The 12,413-nt window shown below is 39.4% G+C and overlaps 1 protein-coding gene across 1 annotated transcript in view; it reads right to left on the bottom strand.

Moving 5' to 3' along the window:
- atrnl1b (attractin-like 1b) overlaps nt 1–12,413 on the bottom strand; it is a 904,204-nt gene that overhangs the window by 652,244 nt on the left and 239,547 nt on the right. Inside the window, exon 17 of the mRNA XM_060841800.1 lies at nt 1,073–1,261. Coding sequence (XP_060697783.1) covers nt 1,073–1,261 — 189 coding nt within the window. The remainder of the gene's footprint in view (nt 1–1,072; nt 1,262–12,413) is intronic.

Below are 12,413 nucleotides of genomic sequence, written 5' to 3'. Positions count from 1 at the left end.
ATTGAAAGACCTTCAAACACAAAGAAAGTTTATAGCTATATTCAACAGGATGATGCCAGCAACAAAAATGTAAAGTTGAGATACACCTTGTGCGATTCGGCCATTCCTGACTTTTGTATGCTCTACAGTCATAAGGTATTTTGAAATGCAATATTCTATACTCATACGAGTAGTTTATGGCTTTTATTAGCATTTATTAGAAGCATATCCGCCATTAGAATATTGTACAAGTAGATATGAGACAATACAGTAATCTGTTTCAATTTCATCCACAGTTAATAACTTGCTAAATAGCATATAATAAAACAATTAGTCTCAAAATTAAATTTTGCTGAATGATTTCTTTGTAAACAACTTGTAAGATGGCATTCAAATATCTCTTTCCAGTATCCAAATGAACCATGGTGAATAGTATTAAGTCAACATAAAATGATTATTTTGTCAACTGTGGAATGCAGATAAACAAATAACTTCAGAGTTTGTTCTACAGTAAACTGTTGTACTACTTGACGGATGTGGATCTAAAAGATTGATATTTTATATTTCTTGGTGCTTCATAAAATAAGCATCAGATTCACTTTTCAATCTTCAATTCCAAAAAGACTTGGAAAAATGATAAAAGGGTTTCAATTTTTAAACATCAGAAGCTAGTATAACATCGAGGTTCTGGACAATTTGAGAGACTGAAAAAAAGATCACTTATCACACCTTTCTCTTGTTAATTTTATCCTCTCCTTTCCTAAACATATTGGCCCTTTCCTAAACATATTGGCCCTTTACCGCACCAGTGCCATCTAACCAATTATTTGGTGACTAATTTTTTTCTGTGCGATACTACTATCTAACATTCACAAGTAAATTTCATCCTGTACTCTTACAACATCCTCATACATTTGCTTCAAGCACGGGTTACTGGGAAACACCTTCAAGTGGCATTCTTGGTCATATTTATCCTAATTGTGTGTATTAAGGTCAATCATGGTATCCCCTCATGAGATCCTCATTGTATAAATTTGCTATTCAACCAAGAGATGCATTGTAAAACAGTTTACAAAAATAATCAAATACTTACAAAGGCAGTTCACAGTCTGCCACTCCATGCACTGTCCATATGGAAAAGAGATTACATATGTATTGGAATCCACACAACGCTTAGCACTGCTGCACCACATGCATTCCACATTCTGGCTTGTGCAATTCGAGCACGTTGTTCGGAGGGAGCAAGGAGTCTTGCAGGGTCTAGCATTTTGATTTGGACTGACTGCAAAAGAAGAACATGTCTCCTACTCAGAATTAAACTAAACAGTAATAGAACATGGAACATAGAACAATACAGCACAGAACAGGCCCTTTGGCCTTGATGTTGCGCCAACCTGTGAACTATTCTCAGCTCGTCCCCCTAACTATCCCAAAATCATTTATGTGCTTATCTAAGGATTGTTTAAATCTCCCTAATGTGGCTGAGTTGACTACATTAGAAGGGAGGGCATTCCAAGCTCTTACCACTCTCTGCGTAATTACAGCACTTTTCAGTCAAAATATCAATTGGTTATAATTTGTTCCCAAGATATACCTATCACACAGAGAAACAGGAAAAATAGGAGTCCATTTGGCCCTTTGAGCCTGTTCCACAGTTCAATATGATCATAGTTGATCATCCAACTCAGTAACCTGCTCCCATTTTCACCCTTTACCCAGTGATGGCATTAGTCCTGAGAACTGTTAAATGTTTTGGCCTCAATTGCTTTCTCTGGCAGAAAATTTCATGGGTTCACTACTCTCTGGATGAAGAAATTCCTCTTTTTTTGAGTCCTAAATGGGCTACTCCTTCAACTGTGTCGCCTGGTTCAGGGACATCCTTCCTGTGCTTACCATGTCTGGCACCGTTTGAAATGTATAGGACTCTATAAGGTTCTTCTCCCCTCATTCTTCTAAACTCCAGTGAATATAGTTCTAACAAATCCAGTCCCTCATCTTACATCAGTCTTGGCATCCCAGGGATCAAAATGGTAGACATTCAGTGCACTCCCTCCACAGTCAGAACATCCTTCCTCAGAAATGAAGACTAAATCCGGACACAATACTCCAGGTGTGTCTCATCAAGGTTCTGTACAACTGAAGCAAGACATGTCTGTTTTTGTACTCAAATCCTCTCACTATGAAGACCAACATATTATCTGCCTTCATCACTATTTGCTGAACTTGCATTTTTACTTTCAGCAACTGGTGTACAAGGACATATTGCATTTCCCCTTTCCGAATCGATCTAACAGATGGTAATCCATTTTTGTGTTTTTGTTATCAAAGTAAATGACCTCTCATTTCTCCAACTATCATGCTTTTGCCTACTCAATTAACCTGCCTACATCGGCATTTATTGCCCATTCCTAAATGCAGAGGGTCAGTCAAAATCATCCACATTGCTGTGGGTCTGGAGTCATGAGTCTGGAGATCAGGTTACGACAACAGATTTTCTTCCCTAAAGGACATTTCATGTACATATTACTACTGCATGATCCCTGTTCACAAGTGCTTTTGAAATTAAATAAATGGCTTGAATTTTTATTGTAATTAATTTAAACAAGACCATTGGACAAACTTATGAAATACCAAAGCCTGGATATATTTCAAGCCTGGGAGCTTGCAGTAGTAGTATTGGGAGTCTACTTATTAATAAATTTGTATCTTTATCAGTGACTGGTAACAGGTTAATCTGACATTAAATTCAAGAACTTGACAGCATTTTTTCTGATAAACAATGGTACTGTGTACTTTTTATAATTGCAAGACAATGTATGAACTGCAGAGAAATCAAAACATAGAAGAGAATCTGCAAATTGTCTCGAAATCCAGTGACAAAAACATCAAATTTTATCCAATATAGTTCAAAATTTTCAAAGGAAGAGTGCTATTGGCTGATTGACAATTAAACTTGAAATCTATTTTTCTATCATGACTCAAAATTAAACAGTATGATGGAGCAGTAGACCTTTGTTTCATGGTTAGGAAAGTTTTGGCAATGCAACTAAAATTATCCACAAGATAGTCATTAGAGTTTACCGCTGTACTGAGGAAGATCAGTATAAACTGCAAGTTAATGAAGCCCAGGAGATTTGCATAAAGGATTTTTTTCAAAAGTGCTATTGTATGTATCATAAACTGGATAAACCAAATATCTCACGCTATTTTATGAACTGCTCAATCTATTTTGGCTTTCACCAAGGATTATGCATAATTTCGGAAACCTGTCATTGGCATACAATTTCAGTTTATTTTAAGCTTTCTGAATTTCTCAGTTTATCGTCATTCTTTTCTATTCAGGCAAAGGGTCATGACCATGAGATCTGCTGCAGCAGCAGCAGCCTAAACAGGGCAAACAGGATACAGTAGGTCTGGGAGCTCCCATCCAAATTGATGAGATGATTCAGTGAAATTAATGTCCTACAAATCTGTCCTAGAATTCCATTGCACTGCACTTGCTAACATTTTAAAGTGTTGGAGCTCAACTCCAACTTGACAATGTTGAACTGTGTTGCCAGATACAATTTCCAAATATAGCTCCTGATCAGAAGGTTATGGATTGGCTTTTTTCTTTTGATTTGGGAGAACACTCCATAGCTTGAAAACCAAATGTTTAAGTTTCACTTTAGCAGGGTCGATTGGAATTAAAGTTGGATTTGTAAAGCAGTTTCTCCTGAGAAAGGGAGTTACTTAGAATAGTTAAAAATAGATTCTCTCAATATAAGGAGTTTAGTAAACGTTTCAGTCCAGAAGTGTTTGGTTAAAAACCTTGAAGGAGTTATTAAAATCTGAGACAGTGCAAGGTCAATTGCATAAAAGCTCCCAGAAGAGGCTAGCAAGAGGTTCTGAAGACTGGGAATTGAAACCACAACCTGATGAAGGAGCGGCGCTCCGAAAGCTAGTGCTTCCAATTAAACCTGTTGGACTAGAACCTGGTGTTGTGAGATTTTTAACTTTGTACATGCCAGTCCAACACCAGCATCTCTAAATTGGGAATTAAAATCACGGTTAAATTAAGCACTAGAGAGATGAAAGAGAAGGTAGTACTGTGCTTTTGAGATTAATGGTGTTATATATTTTGAATGTGATTTGAAACCTTTCAACATATGTCACATGTAAATAGTTTGATTTCTGTCTCTTTATGAACAATATCTCCAGCACTGCATGCAAGGATTTAAATTCTTGGATCACTGGGGTATGTTTTGTGGTAAGCATAAATTATACAAAAGAGACGGTTTGCACCTTAATAGGTTGGGGACCAGCATTCTGGCAGGCAGGATTGCGACTGCAACACAGCTGCGTTTAAACTAAATAGCGGGGGGGAAGAGGACAAACTGGAAGTCTAAGAAAGAAATTGAATGAAAATGTTAGAACAAGGAAAGTCAAGAAAGACAACGGTATCAATGAAGCAGAAAACTCAAAAAGGGATCATGCCGTAAGGTTGAGTGAAATAGGGGTTGATAGGAAGGGTGAGGGCAGTAACAAATCAAAAATACTATATATGAATGCACAAAGTATTAGAAATAAGATGGATGAGCTTGAGGCTCTTTTGGAAATTGGCAGCTACAATATTGTGGGGATAACTGAGACGTGGCTTCAAGTGGACAGGGCCTAGGAAATGAATATTTAAGGCTATATGTGCTATCGTAAGGACAGACTGACGGGCAGAGGGGGTGGGGTGGCCCTGTTGGTAAGGGATGATATTCAGTCCCTTGCGCAGAGGGACCTAGAATCAGGAAATGTAGAGTCAGTATGGATAGGGCTGAGAAATTCTAAGGGTAGAAAGACCCTCTTGGAAGTTATCTACAGGCCCCCAAACATTAGTATGGATGTAGGGTGTAAGTTGAATAAGGAGCTGAAATTGGCCTGTCGCAAAGACGTTCTACAGTTGTTATGGGGGATTTCAACATGCAGGTAGACTGGGAGAATCAGGACGGTATTGGACCTCAAGAAAGAGACTTTGTGGAGTGCCTCCGAGATGGATTCTTAGAACAGCTGGTGCTGGAGCCTACCAGGGAGAAGCCAATTCTGGATCTGGTATTGTGCCACGAACCACAATTGATCAGGGACCTCGAAGTGCAGGAGCCATTAGGAGGTAGTGACCAAAATAAATAAGCTTCAATCTGCAATTTGAAAGGGAGATGGTACAATCGGCAGTGACAATATTTCAGTTGAATAAAGGGAACTATGGAGCTATGAGGGAGGAGCTGGCCAAAGTTCAATGGTGCAATACCTTAGCAGGGATGACAGTGGAGGAACAATGGCAAATATTTCTGGATATAATGCAGGAGATGCAGGATCAGTTCATTCCAAAAAGTAAGAAAGATCCTATGAGGAGGCAGGGGTGGCTGTGACTGATGTGGGAAGTTAAGAAACATATAAAGTCTAAACAGAAAAAGAATAATATAGCAAAGATGAGTGGGAAAATGAGTGGGAAGCTTTTAAAGAACAACAGAGGATTACGAAGAAGGAAATACACAGAGAAAAAATGAGATATGAAGGTAAACTGGCCAAAAATATAAAGGAGGATAGTAAAAGCTTTTTTAGGTATGTGAAAGGGAAAAAAATGGTTACGACTAAAATTGGGCCCTTGAAGACAGAAACTGGGGAATATATTACGGGGAACAAAGAAGTGGCAGAAGAGTTGAATTGGTACTTCAGATCTGTGTTCACTGGGGAAGACACAAGCAATCTACCTGAGGTAACAGTGGCTGAAGGACCTGAACGGAAGGGAATTTATATTTGCCAGGAGTTGGTGTTGGAGAGACTGTTAGATCTGAAGGCTGATATGTTCCCGGGTCCTGATGGTCTACATCCCAGGGTACTGAAGGAGGTGGCTCTAGAAATCGTGGATGCATTGGTGATTATTTTCCAGAGTTCGATAGATCAGTTCCTGTGGATTGGAGGGTGGCTAATGTTCTACCACTTTTTAAGAAAGGAGCGAGAGAGAAAGCAGGAAATTATAGACCAGTTAGTCTGACCTCAGTGGTGGGAAAGATGCTGGAATCAATTATAAAGGATGAAATTACGACACATCTGGATCGCAGTAACAGGATAGGTCAGAGTCAGCATGGATTTATGAAGGGGCAATCATGCTTGACTAATCTGGAGTTTTTTGAGGATGTAACTCTGAAGATGGACAAGGGAGATCCAGTAGATGTAGTGTACCTGGACTTTCAGAAAGCCTTTGATAAAGTCCCACGTAGGAGGTTAGTGAGCAAAATTAGGGCGCATGGTATTGGGGGCAAAGTACTGACTTGGATTAAAATTGGTTGGCTGACAGGAAACAAAGAGTAGTGATAAATGGCTCCCTTTCGGAAAGGCAGGCAGTGACCAGTGGGGTACCGCAGGAATCAGTGCTGGGACCGCAGCTTTTTACAATATATATTAATGATATAGAAGATGGTATTAATAGTAACATTAGCAAATTTGTTGATGATACAAAGCTGGGTGGCAGGGTGAAATGTGAGGAGGATGTTAGGAGATTATAGGGTGACCTGGACAGGTTAGGTGAGTGGCAGATGCATGGCAGATGCAGTTTAATGTGGATAAATGTATGGTTATCCACTTTGGTGTCAAGAACAGGAAGGCAGATTACTACCTAAATGGAGTCAAGTTAGGTAAAGAGGCAGTATGAAGAGATCTGGGTGCTCTTGTACACCAGTCAATGAAGGCAAGCATGCAGGTACAGCAGGTAGTGAAGAAAGATAATAGCATGCTGGCCTTCATAACAAGAGGGATTGAGGATAGAAGTAAAGAGGTTCTTCTGCAGCTGTACAGGGCCCTGGTGAGACCACACCTGGAATATTGTGTGCAGTTCTGGTCTCCAAATGTGAAGAAAGACATTCTGGCTATTAAGGGAGTGCATTGTAGGTTCACGAGGTCAATTCCTGGAATGGCTGGATTATCTTATGTTGAAAGATTGGAACGACTGGGCTTGTATACCCTTGAGTTTAGAAGACTGAGAGGGGATCCGATTGAGACGTATAAGATTATTAAAGGATTGGACACCCTGGAGTCAGGAAACATGTTTCACTGTGAGTCCTGAATCAGAGGACTCAGCTTAAAAATAAAGGGTAGGCCATTTAGGACAGAGATGAGGAGAAAACTTCTTCACCCAGAGAGTGGTGGGATGCTCTGCCCCAGAGGGCAGTGGAGGCCCAGTCTCTGGATTCATTTAAGAAAGAGTTGGATAGAGCTCTCAAGGATAGTGGAATCAAGGGTTATGGAGATAAGGCAGGAACAAGATACTGATTAAGGATGATCAGCCATGATCATAATGAATGGTGGTGCAGGCTCGAAGTGCAGAATGGCCTACTCCTGCACCTATTGTTTATTGTCTAAAAGACCAGCTTGTTAAAACCAAATAAAAACAAAATATGATCTGCTAAGCCAGAATTCAGATAGGGATCTGATAAGTCCAGTCATGAAATCAGCTGCAATCATCATAAAATGGTGTCACATGTCAGCCAGACCAGGTCAACAGACTTGCTTAATTAAAACAAACTAGTGAACAAGATAGGTTTTACAATAATTAATGATAGTTAACATTGTCACCAATAGCGATGCTAGCCTTATATTACACATTTTTTATTAACCGAGCTTACATTCCACTAGTTTCTGAGGGAAAGTTTTAATTCATATCCCAGGTCACTAGCCTGGGCCTCTGGATTACTCATCCAGAGACATTAATATCATATACATCTCACTTCTTCAATCCTGAGAATATAGCTCTATGTTTACGTCTACTAACATTGGAGAAAGAGTTCCACATTTCATAAAATACATTTTTTTTAAAACCACTACACCTGGTTTTGATCTGTGATCCCTGTGTTTCAAGTTGTTAATAGGCTTGGTGCTTTGAAGGCTGCCCTTAATTTTGGATTGTGAATGTGCATGATTTCAGGTTCAGCTTTTTACCTGTTACATAGCAAAATATTTGTCTGATTATACTTATTCAATTTTTGACATTCACTTTGTGCAGGCTTTCACTCAACTATACTGCTGCAGTTGTTTTCTTCTAAAGAAGGACTTAAACCAAAGTCCAATTGCAAGTTATTTTTTATTCACTCATGGGACATGGGTATCATTGGCTAGCCAGCATTTATTCCCCTTCCACTGTTGCCTTTGAGAAGGCTGTAGTAGTGAGCTGCCTTCTTGAACAGTTACAAACGATTAGGAGGAAATTCAAAATAAGCGTACATTCATCAGTTTTAGACTGCAGTTCAAGCACATCCAAATTTTAGATTGTGAACTCAGCAGACTCTCACTTTAAAATCACTAGAAAAATATTATTTTTAAGACACAGATGGTATGATTAGCAAAGCCTGGATGGTGTCAGGTCCATGGATCTTAGGAATTAAGGTGAACCTAACTGTCAACCAAGACTTAGAAAAGGTTTAATCCTCTATCTTTTACTGGGGAATTATTAAGCTTAAGTGGACTGTAACCAATAGAATTTACAAAATTGAGGTGCTTTCATGAAGGATTGCAGATACAGGTGGATTGCCTGTTGGAATTTATCATGTCCTATGCAATTCCCTTGAATTCAGCTGCATCTACAATTCCACATGATTCTAACAGCAACTTAAATCTGCAGTGCTCCAGCAGCTATCTGGCCTTCTAAAGATTTAGGCATAATTACATAGTTAAACATAAGAATTGCAGATGCCGGAAATCTGAAACAAAAACAGAAATTTCTGGAGAAACTCTGCATGTCTGGCAGCATCTGTGAGAAGAAAGCAGATTAATGTTTCAAGTCCAGTGATTCTTCATCAGGACTCATTTCTCCAGCAATGAGTTCTTCCCCAGTTCTCTATTTTATTATGTAATTATGCCATAATTATATCCTGCACAGTTTAGTATTTTCAGAATAATAAAATAATTTAGCATTTTTCTCAACCATATAAGGTGAAGCATTTTACAGCTAATGAAATCATTTTGAAAGAGTAGTTCTCGCTGCAGTGTAGATGACTTAAATGCTATTTTAATTGCCAAAGATCCATAAGATTTAGATGCTACCTGCCCCAATGCTGTGCAGAGAAAATAGCAAAAATTTATAGAAAGAATATTTTTACTGTTGGAATGCATATTTGGAGTAGTCCACCAGTACCTCTCCCAGACTAAAAAACACTGGATTCTAATTATCACATTCCTATTTTTTCAGAATTGTACTTAATTCTTTACTTTTTCTATAAACACTGACATTATGAAATTGGATGCCATGAGCAAACTTCATGATGCTGAAATGGATAAATAACATTTTCTCAATCTTGACTATTTGCATCAGTATTCACTGTGGAAAAGGATATGGAAGATATAGACTGTTGGGAAATAGATGGTGACATCTTGCAAAATGTCCAGATTTTACAGAGGAGGAAGTGCTGGATGTCTTGAAACGGTTAAAGGTGGATAAATCCCCAGGACCTAATCAGGTGTACCTGAGAACTCTGTTGGAAGCTAGAAAAGTGATTGCTGGGCCTCTTGCTGAGATATTTGTATCATCGATAGTCACAGGTGAGGTGCCGGAAGACTGGTGGTTGGCAAACGTGGTGCCACTGTTTAAGAAGGGCGGTAAAGACAAGCCAAGGAACTATAGACTGGTGAGCCTGACCTCAGTGGTGGACAAGTTGTTGGAGGGAATCCTGAGGGACAGGATGTACATGTATTTGGAAAGGCAAGGACTGATTCGAGATAGTCAACATGGCTTTGTGCGTGGGACAGCATGTCTCTTGATTGAGTTTTTTGAGGAAGTAACAAAGAATATTGATGAGGGTAGAGCAGTAGATGTGATCTATTTGGACTTCATTAAGGTGTTCGACAAGGTTCCACATGGGAGACTGATTAGCAAGGTTAGATCTCATGGAATACAGGGAGAACTAGCCATATGGATACAGAACTGACTCAAAGGTAGAAGACAGAGGGTGGTGGTGGAGGGTTGTTTTTCAGATTAGAGGCCTGTGGAGTGCAACAAGGATCAGTGCTGGGTCTTCTACTTTTTGTCATTTACATAAATGATTTGGATGCGAGCATAAGAGGTACAATTAGTAAGTTTGCAGATGACACCAAAATTGGAGGTGTGGTGGACAGCGAAGAGGGTTACCTCAGATTACAACAGGATCTGGACCAGATGGGCCAATGGGCTGAGAAGTGGCAAATGGAGTTTAATTCAGACAAATGCGAGCTGCTGCATTGTGGGAAAGCAAATCTTAGCAGGACTGATATACTTAATGGTAAAGTCCTAGGGAGTGTTGCTGAACAAAGAGACCTTGGAGTGCAGGTTCATAACTCCTTGGAAGTGGAGTCGCAAGTAGATAAGATAGTGAATAAGGTGTTAGGTATGCGTTCCTTTATTGGTCAGAATATTGAGTACAGGAGTTGGGAGGTCATGTTGCAGCAGCTCTACAGGACATTGGTTAGGCCACTGTTGGAATATTGTGTGCAATTATGGTCTCCTATCAGAAAGATGTTGTGAAACTTGAAAGGGTTCAGAAAAGATTTACAAGGATGTTGCCAGAGTTGGAGGATTTGAGCTATAGGGAGAGGCTGAACAGGCTGGGGCTGGTTTCCCTGGAGCATCGGAGGCTGAGGGGTGACCTTATAGAGGTTAACAAAATTATGAGGGACATGGATAGAATAATAGACAAAGTCTTTCCCTGGGGTCAAGGAGTCCAGAACTAGAGGGCAAATGTTTAGCATGAGAGGGGAAAGATATAAGAGAGACCTAAGGGGCAACGTTTTCATGCAGAAGGTGGTACATGTATGGAATGAGCTGCCAGAGGACGTGGTGGAGGCTGGTACAATTGCAACATTTAAGAGGCATGTGGACGAGTATATGAATAGGAAGGGTTTGGAGGTATATGGGCCAGGTGCTGGCAGGTGGGACTAGATTGGGTTGGGATATCTGGTCGGCATGGACAGGTTGGACCGAAGGGTCTGTTTTCATGCTGTACATCTCTATGACTCTATTACTCTAACTATTGTTGAAAATAAATACAGTCTTCTATTAAAGTTCCTTAGATGAACATTATATGGATTTGGTTATTGCATATTGTGTATCAATGAGGGAAAATATTTCCAAATATAGGAGCCAGTATATTTACTAGAGCACATACTGCATATATTGTGTGCAATGTAATCTTTCAGAGAAAGTGAGGACTGCAGATGCTGGAGATCAGAGCTGAACATGTGTTGCTGGAAAGGCGCAGCAAGTCAGGCAGCATCCAAGGAGCAGGAGAATCGACGTTTCGGGCATGAGCCCTTCTTCAGGAATCCCATGTAATGTTTAGTCAAGTAGAAAATTTGACCTGTATGCTAAAACAAGTCTCGAGTTTCAGATATTATTCTTAATGCATTTAATTATACAAATAATTCTTGCTCGTTTTCCTTATCATTTTTAAGTTTTTGCTATACAAAAATATCTGTCATAATTACTAAGTGAGATCAAATTTAGATTTAGCACATTTATCACGTCAAAGAAACAAAAAACAGATTTTGAGATTAGCTGTAGCTGCTTTAATTCAAGAGCATGTCTGCCCTCTAGAGTACAAAATGAAGGTTTAAATATTAGTCCAATACAAAAAGCACATGTCATTAACTGAAAGTACAATATTGGATGCTGGAAATATGAAATCAAAACAGAAAATGCTGAAGAATGTCAGGACAAGCAGTAACTGTGCAGAGGAAAACAGAGTTAACACTGAGTCCAAAGGCTCTTCCTCAGAACAGATCTGTAGTTCAAAAGAAGATCTTTGGACTTGAAACATTAACTGTTTCTCTCTCCCCAGATGCTCCCAGACCTGTTGAAGTTTTCCAGCATTTTCTGTTTATACTACAGAAACACATGACCTTAGGTATATTGCAAATCATAAAGATTTATTTCATAAGAGCACCTTGTAAAGAAACCTCATGACAGGTTGTGAGTGTCAAGTTGTCACATTTTAGAAAAGTACAGCATAAAAAAAACTAACCATGGAACATTGAAAATTAACCTTGACACAAATTAGTATGATCACGTCAAATGACAGCTGAAAAGTGTGTTGCTGGATAAGCTTATGCCCGAAACGACGATTCTCCTGCTCCTTTGATGCTGCCTGACCTGCTGCGCTTTCCAGCAACACATTTTTCAGCTCTGATCTCCAGCATTTGCAATCCTCACTTTGTCCCACTTCAAATGACATACAATTTTACATCAATAAAAGTATACATCACAGCATAGGATACAAACAAAGTATTTCACAAGTGCAAAACACTGGTGATCAAACAGAATGCGAAATGGCAGGGGATGACGGGGGTTAGAAGGAGAGACTAGATAATCCAAGAGGCAGGCTTGAAGGAGACTTTTGCGAGAGGAATGAAATCACAAAGGCTGAGATATGTGTACATAATGCCCC

This window comes from Hemiscyllium ocellatum, chromosome 22 (genome assembly GCF_020745735.1).
Source record: "Hemiscyllium ocellatum isolate sHemOce1 chromosome 22, sHemOce1.pat.X.cur, whole genome shotgun sequence".
NCBI classification, from domain to species: Eukaryota; Metazoa; Chordata; class Chondrichthyes; order Orectolobiformes; family Hemiscylliidae; genus Hemiscyllium; species Hemiscyllium ocellatum.
This window is presented reverse-complemented; position numbering and strand designations above follow the sequence as displayed.